Source organism: Megalobrama amblycephala, linkage group LG14 (assembly GCF_018812025.1).
Source record: "Megalobrama amblycephala isolate DHTTF-2021 linkage group LG14, ASM1881202v1, whole genome shotgun sequence".
NCBI lineage: Eukaryota > Metazoa > Chordata > Actinopteri > Cypriniformes > Xenocyprididae > Megalobrama > Megalobrama amblycephala.
In genome coordinates, this window is record NC_063057.1 from 15,317,722 (window position 1) to 15,332,986 (window position 15,265).

General features: G+C 35.4%; 1 protein-coding gene across 1 annotated transcript; it reads left to right on the forward strand.

The window, feature by feature from the left end:
- Positions 1-663: 663 nt before the first annotated feature.
- itfg2 (integrin alpha FG-GAP repeat containing 2) lies at positions 664-14,314 on the forward strand. Its single transcript, XM_048156795.1, has 12 exons — positions 664-940; positions 1,109-1,204; positions 1,303-1,344; positions 2,842-3,016; positions 3,098-3,237; positions 3,317-3,465; positions 3,555-3,649; positions 5,104-5,157; positions 5,484-5,575; positions 5,795-5,912; positions 10,682-10,855; positions 14,165-14,314. Exons 1-12 carry the CDS (start codon positions 845-847, stop codon positions 14,242-14,244), a joined length of 1,311 nt encoding a protein of 436 aa, XP_048012752.1. The 5' UTR covers positions 664-844; the 3' UTR covers positions 14,245-14,314.
- The last annotated feature ends 951 nt before the right edge of the window (positions 14,315-15,265 follow it).

The window sequence follows — 15,265 nt, forward strand, 5'->3', positions numbered from 1 at the left end:
ATAAAGGTGATAATTATTTTAATAATAATTTTGTTTTTACTTATCTATCAAACAACCAAGATTGGTTGGCTATTTGATTACATATAACTTATTAGGGGATTTTAGTCCTTTTTTTTTTTTTTTTTTTTTTTTTTGAGAATTCTTTGCTGTTCTAAAAATCATTATTTATCTGAAATAGAACATATAAAAATAGAATATATAATCTTTTATAACATTATTAATTTTGATAAATTTAAAGCATAATTCCTGAATAAATATTAATTTCTTAAGTGTATGTTTGGGGGCTCTTATTACGGTTACCACGGACTTTTATTTTGTGACAAACCCCAAACAAATCATGTGCATTTATAAATATTAATTTATTTATTGTATGTTTAGGGACTCTTATTACAGTTACCACGGACTTTTATTTTGAAAAAAAAAAAGCCCAAACAAATCATGTGCATTTATAAATATTAATTTATTTAGTGTATTTTAGGGACTCTTATTACAGTTACCACGGACTTTTATTTTGAAAAAAAAAGCCCAAACTAATCATGTGCTTTTATAAATATTAATTTATTTAGTGTATGTTTAGGGACTCTTATATTACGGTTACCACGGACTTTTATTTTGTGACAAAGCCCAAACAAATCATGTGCATTTATAAATATTAATTTATTTAGTGTATGTTTAGGGACTCTTGTTACAGTTACCACGGACTTTTATTTTGAAACGACGAAGCAGACAGATCATGTGCATTTGTTTGTAATGGAAGGAAGGTGTATCTGAAATATGAGAGTTTTTACTGTTGTTTAATACATTTCCACATAACTGTTAATCCTTAGTCTGCAGTTGAAAGGTCATGCGCTCGGTAAGTTATGTGCAGCGCGTGAGTTTAGACTTCACAGGAACACTCTTTCCTCATGCCATCTGTCTTGGAGATGCAGACAACGACTCTGTAAGTTACAGAAGTGTGCATGTGTGTATTAGACAGATGTGAATTTATGACTTGGTGTATCTATATGGCTAGTGTTTTTTTTTTTTTTTTTTAATCGCTGTCATATTCATTTTGAATTACTATAGCCATGTTTTCTGTGCATAAAGTAAACCAGATGTTTTTCTGCAGTTAAATGAGCTGGTGGTGGGAGACACTAGTGGGAAGCTGTTCATCTATAAAAATGATGACTGTAAGCCGTGGATCACGCGATCATGTGTTGGCATGGTGAGGAGCATCACATTCACCTTATGGATGTAAATGGTTGAACTTGACTGATGCCATGATGAATGTATTTGAATTAATGAAGCTGTTTTTATTCATAGTTAACATGTGTTGGAGTCGGAGATGTTTGCAACAAAGGAAGGGTAAGAATTATCTTTATATCTCTGGTGAAGGTATCAGATGGAAAATATCATGGTATTGATTAATGATTTGCCTACTTTATTCATGTGCCATGGTATTTACATATCTATTATGTATGGTATTTACATAATCCAAGATTCCTACAAGACTTTCCCCTGGTTTCACAGACTAGCTTATAAACTAGTCCTAGACTAAAATGCATATTTGAGCTGTTTTAACTGAAAGCAACTTGTACTGACATATCTTAAAATATGTCAGTGTCATTGTTTTGTCTCAAGATGCACATCAGTGATGTCTTTTTCTAGTGTACATTTATAACAGATACATAATTATCTTAATTGAACTAAGACCTAATACTGGTTTAGGATAAGCCCTGTCTGTGAAACCGTGCCTTTGTCTTTACAGGGGCCACAAACATGCTAAACAGTAAGCAGTGGACATGCAAATTTTCAATTCAACATATAGTATTATTAAAGGTGCTAAATAGGATGTTTTGTTTTAAACATTATTGCAATATTACTTGAAACTGTCTTTACTAACTGATAAAAGACTATTTATTAGGTGCACTGAAAGTAATAATATTAATATACATCATCTGTGCACGAGGTAGGGCCTTAAAAACATCAGCCAATCGATTGGCCCTCTGGCTTGTCAATCACTGCCATGACGTTCCTTGCGCGAGACGTGCGCGGCTGCGCGCTCCAGTAACTTTCCACACTCTACAGGCGCCGCATGCAATGTTTTTGTCAGGAGACAGGAGTAACAACTGCAGATTATGAGTTACCTGCGGTGAGTCCGACATAATGAATCCACTAACACGACACAGCGAATGTCGGTGGTAAACACTCGTGTTCCAATACTCGTGCACAAGTTTTGGGAGGCGTTCCCTTGAAATGAGCTGTGAAGGAGGGGGGTTGTTCTTACGCACGCGCTCATTTCAAAAACTCACTAACAGTCTTTGGTTTCTCAGTCGACGAAAGGATCCTATTTAGCACCTTTAATGTATAAAATTAAATAGAATTAATGTTTATTAATTATAATTTATAGATACAAATATTATATTTGTGTGTGTCTGTTTATTTTATTTATAGTACATACATTATTTAATATTAATATATACAAATTAATATTAATTATATTTTATAGTTTTTTTCCAGTCTAACATATGTCAAGATTTATAACTTTACATGCATTTTATATAATTATAAGTAAATACATAATTTGTTATTTAGTATATAACAATTCATATTTATCAATTCATTATACTTTCTACATATTATTATTATTATTATTATTATTATTAATTTATTTATTTTACTTTTTTGGCCATGGGCCAAAATTGGCCTATTCGTTATGTTAAGAAAAAAAAACATTGTATTACCATGGTACTTTTTGTTAGTGTTCTTTCGTTTTAATTTTTAAGAAATGTCACACATCTTATGTATATAAGTCTTTCATGGCTTCACATTTGTAACATGGCTTTCTTTCTACTCTTGCAGAACTTTGTTGTGGCAGTGGGTGCGGAGGGCTGGTTTCACCTGTTTGATATCAGTGCTGCTGCAGCCAAGTCAGACTCCTCAAGTCAGCAGGACGGTTCGATTGGTGACGAACAGAAGCCCAGTTACACCCAGCACATTCCCGCCAATACCAAAGTGATGCTCATCAGTGATATCGGTGAGGAGTTTGCAGATGTCACTCTCGAAGACCTTTTCATGTCATGTGAATATTGAAGCGTTTGTGTGCTGTGCATATAAGATGGAGACGGACGCTGTGAGCTTGTCGTTGGCTACACGGACCGGGTGGTTCGGGCCTTCAGGTGGGAGGAACCTTCTGATGCTTCAGATGTGAGCTCTGGTCAGCTGGTCTTACTAAAGAAATGGCTTCTGGAGGGTCAGGTACTAAACTAGATGCACCAAACATCAAGTCAACGTGAAGTCAAACTACTATTACAGCCTTTTTATCCGCTTTCAACAGGTTGACAGTCTATCGGTTAACCCAGGTCCAGAAGGTCTCCCTGAGCTCATGGTGTCTCAGCCTGGCTGTGGCTATGCTATTCTGATGTGCTCTTGGACACAAGAGGGCGCTGCAGGACCTGGGGATGAAAACACAGCATCTCCTAGCAAGTGAGAGAATCACAGTTAGGTACTAAATAATTCAAACTATATCCAAAACCGGATTTGGGAGTAATTAAGCTTATGTTATGTTTACACAGAGAGGGTCCTTCCAGAGACGTTGCACTTCATCTTACCTCCGGACGCATCCATAACAAGAACGTGTCCACTCATTTGATTGGAAGCATTAGCAGAGGTACTGAGAGAGCATGCTTACACGCATTTAGATTGCTTACTGTGTATGCAGCAACACATATCCTTACAAAGTTTGCACCTGGCAGAGTATAGTATGCAGAATCAATAATAGGATTCAATCACTAGTAGTTCAGATTTTTATTCGCTCTCCCAACATTTTCACTGGCTCACCACCACAAAAAACTTTAGTTTAATGGTATTGGTCGATATTTGATGCATAATTGTGTATTTTCCCTATTTTTACATTTACATAGATGCAAACTCCTCACCTTTTCATGAGAATTCACCTTTTTGAGATCAAAATAGGACACCTACGAGATTCGTGTAGATCCGATGAGAAAGTGTTTTGGGGAGGGGGGGTGCGTACCACCTCGCAACAAGGCCAGATATAAACACTGATTAACCAACTAATGTTATGCTTCAAATAAAGATTTTATTACATTGTTATGCCAGTAGGTGGCGACCAGTGACTTTTAAATTTAACGTTACTTGCTAGAGATTCGTTCAAAATCTCTGGACGAAACAAGTCAAACGATAATTTCAAACGATTGTTTTACACAATGAATTCATTTAAAATAATAAATATTTTTTATAACATTTTAGACATTTATAAATAGATTTATAACATTAAATACAACATTTTGTCAGAACATCAAGTAAATTACATGTTATTTTGTTTAGTTGTCTAAAATGCTTTGTTTTCAGAGTCATGGGAGAACCGTGATCTGTATATAAAAATTAAAAAAAAAAAAAAATCAGATTATCCAGAATCATAAATTATGTTTAAAAGAATATATTATATATTTGACATCTAACTTACACTATTAGCACTGTTTCTAATATTAAAGATAATATTATGGGATGTCTTGCATCTTTCTCACCTTTTTTACCCCTGGTGTTTGCATCCCTGAATTTAACTTTGCTGTCATCTAACCCTTACTAAAAAAATATCTTTAAAAATGTTTTAACTCCAATAATTATTTTTAATTTATTTAGACAATAATAAAGATTTTTAATATTGGCCATTTATTGCTTATTGGCAATAACATGAAAATGATAATCAAATTATAAAAAAGTATTTATAATATATAAAAAATGTATTTAATTATTTTAATCATTGTTTATTTTAATAAAATGTTTAAAAAAATGTGCGTGTGCTATATATATATATTAAAATTTATTTATAGTTAACATGAAAATAATCAAAAAGGTTTCATTTTTTAAAAAATGAATTATTTGCTTAGTTTTATTTTAATAATTTATAGAAAAAGTATTTATTTATTTTAATAAAAAATGTATAAATATAGTATACATATTAGAATGTATTTATATAATTATTTGTTTATTATGTTTATTTTAATAAAGTGTATGTAGTATATTTATATTAAAATGTATTTATAGTTAAATCATGATTTCAACAAATCTTATGCCGTAACTTGTTTCTGTTTTCTGCAGGTTCTAAGGATGATTCGTCTAAAGGTGGCCTGTTTGCTCTTTGCACTTTAGATGGTGAGTGTAATAGTCCACCACATGTCAGAGGTTATTTGATGTAGGGAAGACATGAGCCCAGCACACGCTGTGGTTTCTCTGTTCACTCTGTTCTTTGGTCACGCTGGGCTCAGGTGTGACTGAAGATTGGCTTCTTACTCTAAAAGTATAGGCTTGTTCTTCATGTCATTCTCCATGGCCACTCAGTTACACAGCACAAATACAACCCTGATGCAAGCTTTTGATAATTGTTTGGACATCAGTGGATTGATGTTATTGATTGGTTAGCTCTTGTTGTTTTTCATTAGCTGTTGTGGTTGTTTTTTCCTTGAATGGTGTTCTTCCAGGGACGCTGAAGCTTATGGACAGCTCTGAGAAGCTCTTGTGGTCTGTGCAGGTGGACCACCAGCTTTTTGCCCTCCAGAAGCTGGATGTCACTGTAAGTCTGGATGTACAGTGGCTCCTAAAAACTATTTAAGTGCATATTCCTGTATACAGTATATATAATTGAATCACATATAAAATATCAAACCATCTGCAAAGAAAAGAGATTTTCTATGTACATGTTTCATAAAAGTTTGACTACCAGAAATTGCACAAAAAAAGTGCACTACATGATGTGTATTAGAGTTTGGTGTGTTTTTGTACATGTGTTAAGGGTGATGGGAGAGAGGAAGTGGTGGCCTGTGCCTGGGACGGCCAGACTTATATCATCGATCATACCCGTATGGTGGTCCGATTCCAGTTTGATGAAAATGTAAATGCATTCTGTGCGGGTGAGTTTTTCTTATCGTCTCTATCAGGATGAATTTTATGTCATTTCCATCAAGAACACACACATATTATTTATATATATTATATATAATATACACTCAAATCAAAAAATAATTCAGACATTTTTTATATTTTATTATATATTTTTACTAGTGGGTGCAGGACACTATAGTTCATTTATGTAAGTGAGGATAGCAAAATAAAGTAAACTGTGACATATTATACACAAAAATATTCATACAGTGGACTACCAGTAAAATTGATAAAATTTTGGAACCAAAAATGATTCAGACACTTGCTTCAGACCTGACCATGTTTTGCTTATGTGTTTTCTGACACAATTAAGATTATTTTTTTCAGACACAGTATAATTCTGAGATCTTGTCATATTTTATTACCATTTTTAGTGAATAAACTGTATTAATGACTGAAATGTTCAAGGTGTCTGAATAAATTTTGGTTTGACTGTATGTGGGGTGTGACGTTACACTTAGCTCACGAGACGATATATGATATTGGGTTCACAAGAACGAGATGATATTTTTACACAATTTTTAGGAGACCTTCAATGACGAGATATATGACTGGAAAAATTGTATTTTATTTTACTGAAAGTCACAAAATGGCAAAAATATTGTAGCTGAAATGTTTTAAATGGTTAGTTCACCCAAAAATGAAAATTCTGTCATTCACTACTTACCCTCATGCCGTTCCACACCCGTAAGACCTTCGTTAATCTTCAGAACACAAATTAAGATATTTTAGTTGAAATCCGATGGCTCCGTGAGGCCTCCATAGGGAGCAATGGACACTTCCTCTCTCAAGATCCATAAAGGTACTAAAAACATATTTAAATCGGTTCATGTGAGTACAGTGGTTCAATATTAATATTATAAAGCGACGAGAATATTTTTGGAGCGCCAAAAAAAACCAAAATAACGACTTATTTAGTGAAGGCCGATTTCAAACACTGCTTCAGGAAGATTCGGAGCACAAATGAGTCAGTGTATCAAATCATGTAAAAATAATTAATGTAATTGTAACCAAGTTAAAGGGAAGGAGGCTTGAACTGGCGAACGTTTAACATAACTTTAATCACAAAATAAACAAACATGAACAACAAAACGAAAGTGGCAGCCCCTCACAGACAACTGCCACATATAACTGTAATAACACAAAATAAAATCCCGGCCTGGTTCTCTCTTGTCCGTCACTGTCATCACTCCTTTTATTCTTTCAGATTTGACACTAGTGTGGCACGCAGGTGATTCCTTATTAGTTGTGCCACCAGCCTTGCTCCATTCCTTTCCTAAGGGTCTCAGCCCTGCCCTCGTGCCAATGGCCTGATGATTGTTGTTGTTACACTTTACAGCATGATCAAATCCTTGTTTAATATTGGCTAACCAACATTTGATACAATGTGAATGTTCACTATGAAACACAAAGCGCATCAGACTTTATATGCATTCCCAAATGCAAGTTATTGGAAACCCAAACAAACAGCACATGCAGAGACTGAGTTCATGTGGAGCAGCATTTGCTGTGAACGGAGCCACTCTGAAATGCTGGAAGAAACACGTAACCTGCACACTCACGTCGTGCTTCACTCTGAAACCCGCAGTGCATATATTTACTTAAAGATGCCCTAGAACTTCTTTTTAAAAGATGTAATATAAGTCTTAGGTGTCCCCTGAATGTGTCTGTGAAGTTTCAGCTCAAAATACCCCATAGATTTTTTTAAATTCATTTTTAACTGCCTATTTTGGGGCATCATTAACTATGCACCGATATATAGGTTGCAGCCCATTTAATTCTCGTGCTCCCCCTCCCCCGGAGCTCGCGCTTGCCTTGAACAGCATAAACACAGTTTACACAGCTAATATAACCCTCAAAATGGATCTTTACAAGATGTTCATCATGCATGCTGCATGCATACGTCATGTGAGTATAGTATTTATTTGGATGTTTACATTTGATTCTGAAAGAGTTTGAGGCTATGCTGCATGGCTAAAGCTAACATTACACACTGTTGGAGAGATTTATAGAGAATGAAGTTGTGTTTATGCATTATACAGACTGCAAGTGTTTAAAAATGAAAATAGTGACGGCTCTCTTGTCTCCGTGAATACAGTAAGAAACGATGGTAACTATAACCATATTTAACAGTACATTAGCAACATGCTAACGAAACATTTAGAAAGACAATTCACAAATATCACTAAAAATATCATGTTATCATGGATCATGTCAGTTATTATTGCTCCATCTGCCATTTTTCGCTGTTGTTCTTGCTTGCTTACCTAGTCTGATGATTCAGCTGTGCACAGATCCAGACATTAATACTGGCTGCCCTTGTCTAATGCCTTGAACATGGGCTGGCATATGCAAATATTGGGGCGTACATATTAATGATCCCGACTGTTACGTAACAGTCGGTGTTATGTTGAGATTCGCCTGTTCTTCGGAGGTCTTTTAAACAAATGAGATTTATATAAGAAGGAGGAAACAATGGAGTTTGAAACTCAGTGTATGTCTTTTCCATGTACTGAACTCTTGTTATTCAACTATGCCAATATAAATTCAATATTTAATTCTAGGGCACCTTTATTTGAATCACAGCATTTGTGATATCACAATAGCGCTATGCTATATTATGATTTGTAATGTTTATATTGTGAGACAGCTTTTCACCTCGAAGAGAATTATCACATTCCCACGAGATCTTACATATAAAATAAAGATAAAAAGACTATTTTCCCTTTAAAATTAATTTATTTGTGAGTAGAAGGACCTGCAGGGTTGGAAATTGTCTCATTTCTATACCTTCCATATAGTCTCTTTCACTTTCGCTTGCATCTTCCTGTTCCTTTTATCACCTTTTTTCTCTCTCTTTCATCGCAGTGCACATTAGTGAAGTATTGAAACTGTTACATTAAGAGGATTAAAATGATAGAGAGATGTGATGCACACAAAAACATCATGACTTGCATTCATGTTGACATTGAAAGGCACTGACTCACATACAACAAAGGCTCACACACTACATAGTGTTTATCAGCTCATACACCTGTGTCTTCATTTTCATCTTGTGAAAATGCAGAAAGCAAATGTGGAGGGTGCGTGCGCTCATTAAAATTCAGCCCCAGTCTCTGTGAGTCTGCTGTATGATGGGAATGTCGAGGAGAGGTGCTGCGCTTTCACGCAAGGCCTCTCTGGAGAAAAACATATTCTAATGCTAAACGGATCAGACGCCGTGTGAAACGTTATGTGGTCTTGTCCATACAGCACCAGTGAATTCCTGATCAGTAATTTCTATTTGAAAGTGTAAACAAAATTGCAGAGGTGTAATTTGATGTAATAAGCATTCATTCAAGCTTATCAGTGTTGATCGACAATGTTTTTATATTAGCAATTATACTAAAAAGAGCCTTCGCATAAATTTCCATGTTTGATGCTATGGTTTGTGTCCAGTCTAAACTTTAAGTCAAATGGTTGCATAAAGCACCTTAAGTGTAATTTTCCCTTAAGTTCGCCCTTATGTTTCCCTTAAACTTAAGGGTGTTGCAGAAAATAACCGTTAAGTGTTACTTAAGGGTTTCTTTAGGTGAAACGTCATAAACCCTAAGAATTTCCCTTAAGTATATATTTTTCACTTAAGTAATCCCTTAAAAAACCGTAAGTGTTGCATAAAGCCCCTTAACCGTCATTTCCCTAAGTATAACGTAAGGTTCGTAAAACTTCACCTTAAGTGTTACACGGAGTGAGCAGGTTCAATCCAAGTCTTCTAACGAGACACGATCGACCGCTTTATATGATAAACAAATTGTACTTTAGCAGTTTATTCACATAAACGTTAATGAAATCACATATGTTGCACATATCTTATATAGTCAACGGAAGCGCAAACGTGCGTGCATCACACGCAAAAACAAACCTGGGGTGCGTTTCCCGAAAGCATCGTTGGTGAACCATGGTCGTAAGTCCCATTGAACTCTATTGGTAACGACGGAACTTGCGACCATAGTTCGCTTTGGGAAACGCACCCCTGATTGGTTCTTGCACGCTCGTTTGAGCTCCCGACACAGCCGTAATCATATGGATGTCTTTCAATAAATGGAAATAAATGATGAAAGAATATTAAAAATATATTTATTTGTTATCCAAAGATGAATGAACGTGTTATGGGTTTGGAACGACATGAGGGTGAGTGAATGACGGCAGAATTCTCAATTTTGAGTAAACTATCAATTTGAGTTTCTCGTCTGGTCTTTCTCTTTCATATTTGGTTTTATTTATTGCTTTCTTTATCCATCGTAAGTTGTTTTCTGTGAAAACATGTCGCGATCGGTATTAACAAATAACGTGTCCATGGCAACAGTAGAATTTTTCAACGGCAAATCCTGGGATGCTGTCGTTAAACACTTAACAGTTTCCCTTACCTAAGTGAACAGTTTAAGAGATTATATGCAACACCCTTAAATCATTCCCTTAGTTAAGGGGAAATCACGCCTTAAGTGTCATACTTAAGGGAAAAACTTAAGATGCTTTATGCAACCGGGCACAGGTGGCAACTCAAATACCTTTCAATGAATTAAACCACTTCACAATTAGTTTCATGATTTATGTTATATTGTTGTGTCTCTGTGATTTCCGGTCAGAAATTCACCATTTATAGATATTATTTTTTTAATGAAATGTTCATTTTAACATTTAGTAATCTAGTCTTTAATGTGCTATGTCCTCTTTGTCATGTTCTTATTTTCTCCATTAGGCCAGTATGCCTGTAAGGACGGGAGGAACAGCCCCTGCCTGGTCTATGTGAGCTTTAACCATAAGATCTATGTGTACTGGAGGGTGGAGCTGGAGAGGATGGAGCCCACTAACCTGCTGAGTGTGCTGGAAGAGAGACCCGAGTATCCAGATCTGCTTCACAGACTGGGAGTGGGTGAGCGGACGTCTGTGTGTGTGTGATAGTTTGTAGAGCTCAACATTGCCCACAATGACCATCTGGAGGAGCTGGGAAGAAGATAGGATGTATAGGAAAAATCAAGTTTCTGAATGCATTTATAACCCTGCAGACTTTATATTATGTTTTAGTGTTGAAATTAGGGATATTTTGGCTGTTATTTAGCTTATATTTATTGAGTTATGGCTGATAAAATCCAGTCTAGAATTTTACTGTGGAAAAAATGGTACATCTTGCAACAATGCTGTTCTTCTGAAAGTGTTTTCATGCAAATTCAGTCACATAGGCTGAAGAGACTCTTGAACTCAAGTTCTTGCTCCCCGTCATTTCAATTTCTTGGGATGCGGCACAATTTGCCTTCGTATTCAAAAGCGTTTGACTGGGCCGAAGGGGGGTCAGGTCATTCTGCTCACTCAGACTCCTGCCACATGCACAGTTGTTAATGAAAAGCCAGCTTGACTTCCTGGGGCCACTGTTAATTATTCATCCTCCGAGTCTGATGTGCACCCACAACGTGATTTTCAAAGCATGATTAGCTAACCGTGCCACGGGACGCAGCCGCCCTGAACTCCTGCAGGTGAGAGAAATCACGAGATGTTTGTAGGAGAAAAGTGGAGATATAAATGGAGATTCATGCCAAATGAGGCATTTAAAGCCGATGTGTTCGCCAATAAATGGGGAATGTTTGGATTTGTCACTGATTATTAAAAGTCCCCCTGAAATCAAAATTTAAGTTTTTAAGCTTTCAGTATGAATATGTTAGCGTTAAGGTTATGAATAATCTGGTGTGTTCCAAAACAATGACAAAATTCGCATTTAAGAGATATAAGCATTCAAAACTTACAGTCTCTCACTTCCGCTAAAACGGATCACGGATTTTCACGACATCACATCTAGGGTTGCAAAGGGGCGGAAAGTTTATGTTAAATTTCCACGGGAACTTAAGCGGGGGAATTTTGGAAATGTTCCAATTTGGAAACTTAACAAGATTTTACGGGAATTTATGGAAATTTATGGGAATTAATTGGAAATTTTGGGAAATTTATATAAATTTATAATATTTATATAAAATGTATTATATACAAACATAAATATAAACATTTTGTTTGGTCATAACATGAAATTTCTTTTTCGCATTCAGTTAATTCTAATTTAGTAAATATGTAAAATAAATATTTTTATTGCAGCAGTTGTTATGTGTTATTTATTTCAGTGTCACATGATCCTTCAGAAATCATTCTAATATGCAGATTTGATACTCAGTTACTGTCAATGTTGGAAACATCGCTGCTTAATATTTTTTTGGAACCTGTATTATTTTTTTTTTAGGATTCATTGATGAATAAAAAGTTAAAAAGAACAGCATTTATTCAAAATAGAAATCTTTTCTAACAATATCACTTTAATATCACTTTTTTTTTATCAATTTCACACATCCTTGCTGAATAAAAGTATTAATTTCTTTAAAAAAAAAAAAAAAAATATTACTGACCCCAAAATTTTGACTGGTAGTGTATATTGTTACAAAATATTTCTATTTTAAATAAATGCTGTTCTTTACATTTTTATTCATCAAAGAATCCTGAAAAAATATCTCAGGTTATAAAAAATATTAAGCAGCACAACTGTTTCCAACATTGATAATTGAGTATCAAATCTGCATATTTGAATAAATTCTGAAGGATCATGTGACACTGAAGACTGGAGTAATGATGCTGAAAATTCAGCTTTGCATCACAGAAATTAATTATATTTTAATGTATATTAAAATAGAAAACCATTATTTTGAATTAGTTATATTAGTAGTTATATTTCACAATATTACAGTTTTTTTTCTGTATTTTTGATCAAATGTGCATGTTATGGACTGGGGGAATGCACAGTGCATGCAGGGGGGTGTGGCCTCAATAGCCCTGCAGTAAGTAGTGTGCTGTGTGAATGTCAGGGTAAAAATTCAACTGAAATTGCATTAAATCTGGTTATTTTAACCAAAATTATGCTGCAATATGTTTTTTTCAACTATATTTAAGTACCCTGTTATAGGCTAACCTGCAATTTTGCAAATTCCCTGTTTATTCCCATTAATTCCCGTTAATTCCTATATATTCCCGTTAATTCCCACGGAAAGTTTCCAGCTTTGAAAATTCCCGGAATTTTGCAACCCTAATCACATCACACTTCAGCTTCTCATCAAATCTTCTGTCCAATCAAATGCCCTTTAAAATCTGAAGTCCTACACAGCACAATCTCCAGAGTTAAATCAACTCTGCTCAGAGTATATATGGTCCCTCTGTAAATAGTGTTAAAATAACACTGAAGCAGAGTTAAAGTTGATGAGATATTTAAGCAATTAATTAAGTAATGATTACACATTACTGATGAACACCTGCTGTTAACAAGCAGAATCAATGAATAAAAGAGAAACTACAACTGACTTCAGTCACAGCTTTATTAATTGTTTAATTATCTCATTAACTTTAACTCTGCTTCAGTGTTATTTTAACACTATTTAGAGAAGGACCATATGTACTCTGAGCAGAGTTGATTTAACTCTGGGGATTTTGCTGTGTGCCCCCTCCTACACTAAACAGAGACGCTGAAGCTGCGGCTGAAATCGGTCATTTGTTCACGCATTTTTAGTTTCTACACGTTGAATGGCACATAGTGCACTATATAGAGAATAGGGAACGATTCAGACAGTGTAAATAAAGCTGCGCGTTCCAAGGCACTTCAGTGGGCCTTTAACAAATGATTTTTTCTTGTTAGAGACAGCTTTTAATTCTAGGTTAATGGCTTTTTGATTCCTAGTGGGAAAATTAAAAAATGAGAGTTGATCAAATTTAAATTAATGGATTGAAGGGTTTGTTTTTATATATAAAAATATATAAAATTACTATTTTATGCAAATGTATTCAGAAGAATATTTAAAAGAGCATTAGAGGCATGAATTAATATTGAGGCTTTTTGGAGCTCTGATGCCCCTAACCTCCCACAATTAGTTTCTTTCTGCTCTTAGTTTCCAAAATATCTTACACGAGTCTAAACTGGATTCTGACAACAGAAAGGGCTCCTTTCGTACCCATTTTTGCATTTATAATTCATTTACTCAATGCCCTCGGCCCATTTCTATGCACAACACACACACATACACACAAGCATGCTTGAAATAAGCTTTTGTTTGCTTGCAAACACCATCTTTAGTGTTTTACATCCTGCAGGAAAGCTGAGAATTATTACCATATAAAAACCTAAAAACTATATGGGTGTGTTTGTTTGTGCACCTTACAGATATCAGTGACACAGTAGCGGTTCGGAAACTCATTGGAGACGTGCTCTACGAGAACATACCGAAAGATGGCACAGAGTGAATCACGACTCGCAAACACAGCTCTTCATTTCTGTAAATAGCCTTTAATAAAACTACATCTGGATATTTCATCTGTGTCTTTGCCTGCCATTTTCCTTTCTGACCATTTGGAACCATTTGTTGATCATGAGGTTCTCTTGAAATTGGTGGAATATACGAATCATTCTTATTGCATCCCATTTTATTAAAAAAGTACTATGTAACAGGAATGACTTGTATAGCTTTAGTTTGAGAGATATTGATTATTACTGAGTGGCGTTTAACTCCAGGTGAAGTGTAATGGCTATTAATATAGCAGAAGGCCTCCACTTTCCAGGGAAAGACTGGATTCCTTGTGTTTGTAATGTAGGAGAAGCCCAGGGGAGGATTCCGTGTCCCGCCACCTGCTCTGAGCCTGTGGAGCTTCATGCATTATCGATGGATTATGGAGATACTTTGCTTTAGGGATTGGAGAAGACACATTGATTTCAGCTTTTGTGTTTATGTGTGTGTGTACTTCAGGACAAGAGCAATGTTTGGCTCAGGTGTCATCATGCATTATGGGGTTTCTTGCTGCTGAGGAGGGAGGACAGATTAAAGTGTGTCCGTGTCTGCAAATTCAGTTGTACTGAAACACTGTCAGTCCCCTGTGTGTGTGTCTGCCCTTGAGGCGTATCTGAGCTCTGCACTGCAGTTTACCGCAAAAACACGGGGGATATATGAGTTCTCCAGACACGGCTTATGTACTTCAGTGAACACAAACATTACTTTACCCTTTCAAGAGTTCACACCGCTGGTGTTCAGCAACTGTGAATGTTGTGAAGGTGAATGAAACTGATTATTAAAGTCAGTAAGTGCTAAACTTAATGTGTTTATTTTGCTTTTACCAAGCCAGAATGGGCTTTTTGGATTTCTCCCTTAAAGATTAGTTCACTTTAAAATGAAAATTAGCCCAAGCTTTACTCACCCTCGAGACATCCTAGGTGTATATGACTTTCTTCTTTCTGATGAACACAATTGGAGTTATATTAACCCATTTGTGC

What these genes read in the sequence shown, in the direction of transcription:
- itfg2 (XM_048156795.1), top strand. Translation starts at nt 845, where the DNA reads ATGCGCTCGGTAAGTTATGTGCAGCGCGTGAGTTTAGACTTCACAGGA. An exon ending in GAGATGCAGACAACGACTCT is followed by an intron (nt 941 to 1,108) that starts GTAAGTTACAGA and finishes GTTTTTCTGCAG; the next exon opens with TTAAATGAGCTGGTGGTGGG. An exon ending in TGCTCTTTGCACTTTAGATG is followed by an intron (nt 5,158 to 5,483) that starts GTGAGTGTAATA and finishes GTGTTCTTCCAG; the next exon opens with GGACGCTGAAGCTTATGGAC.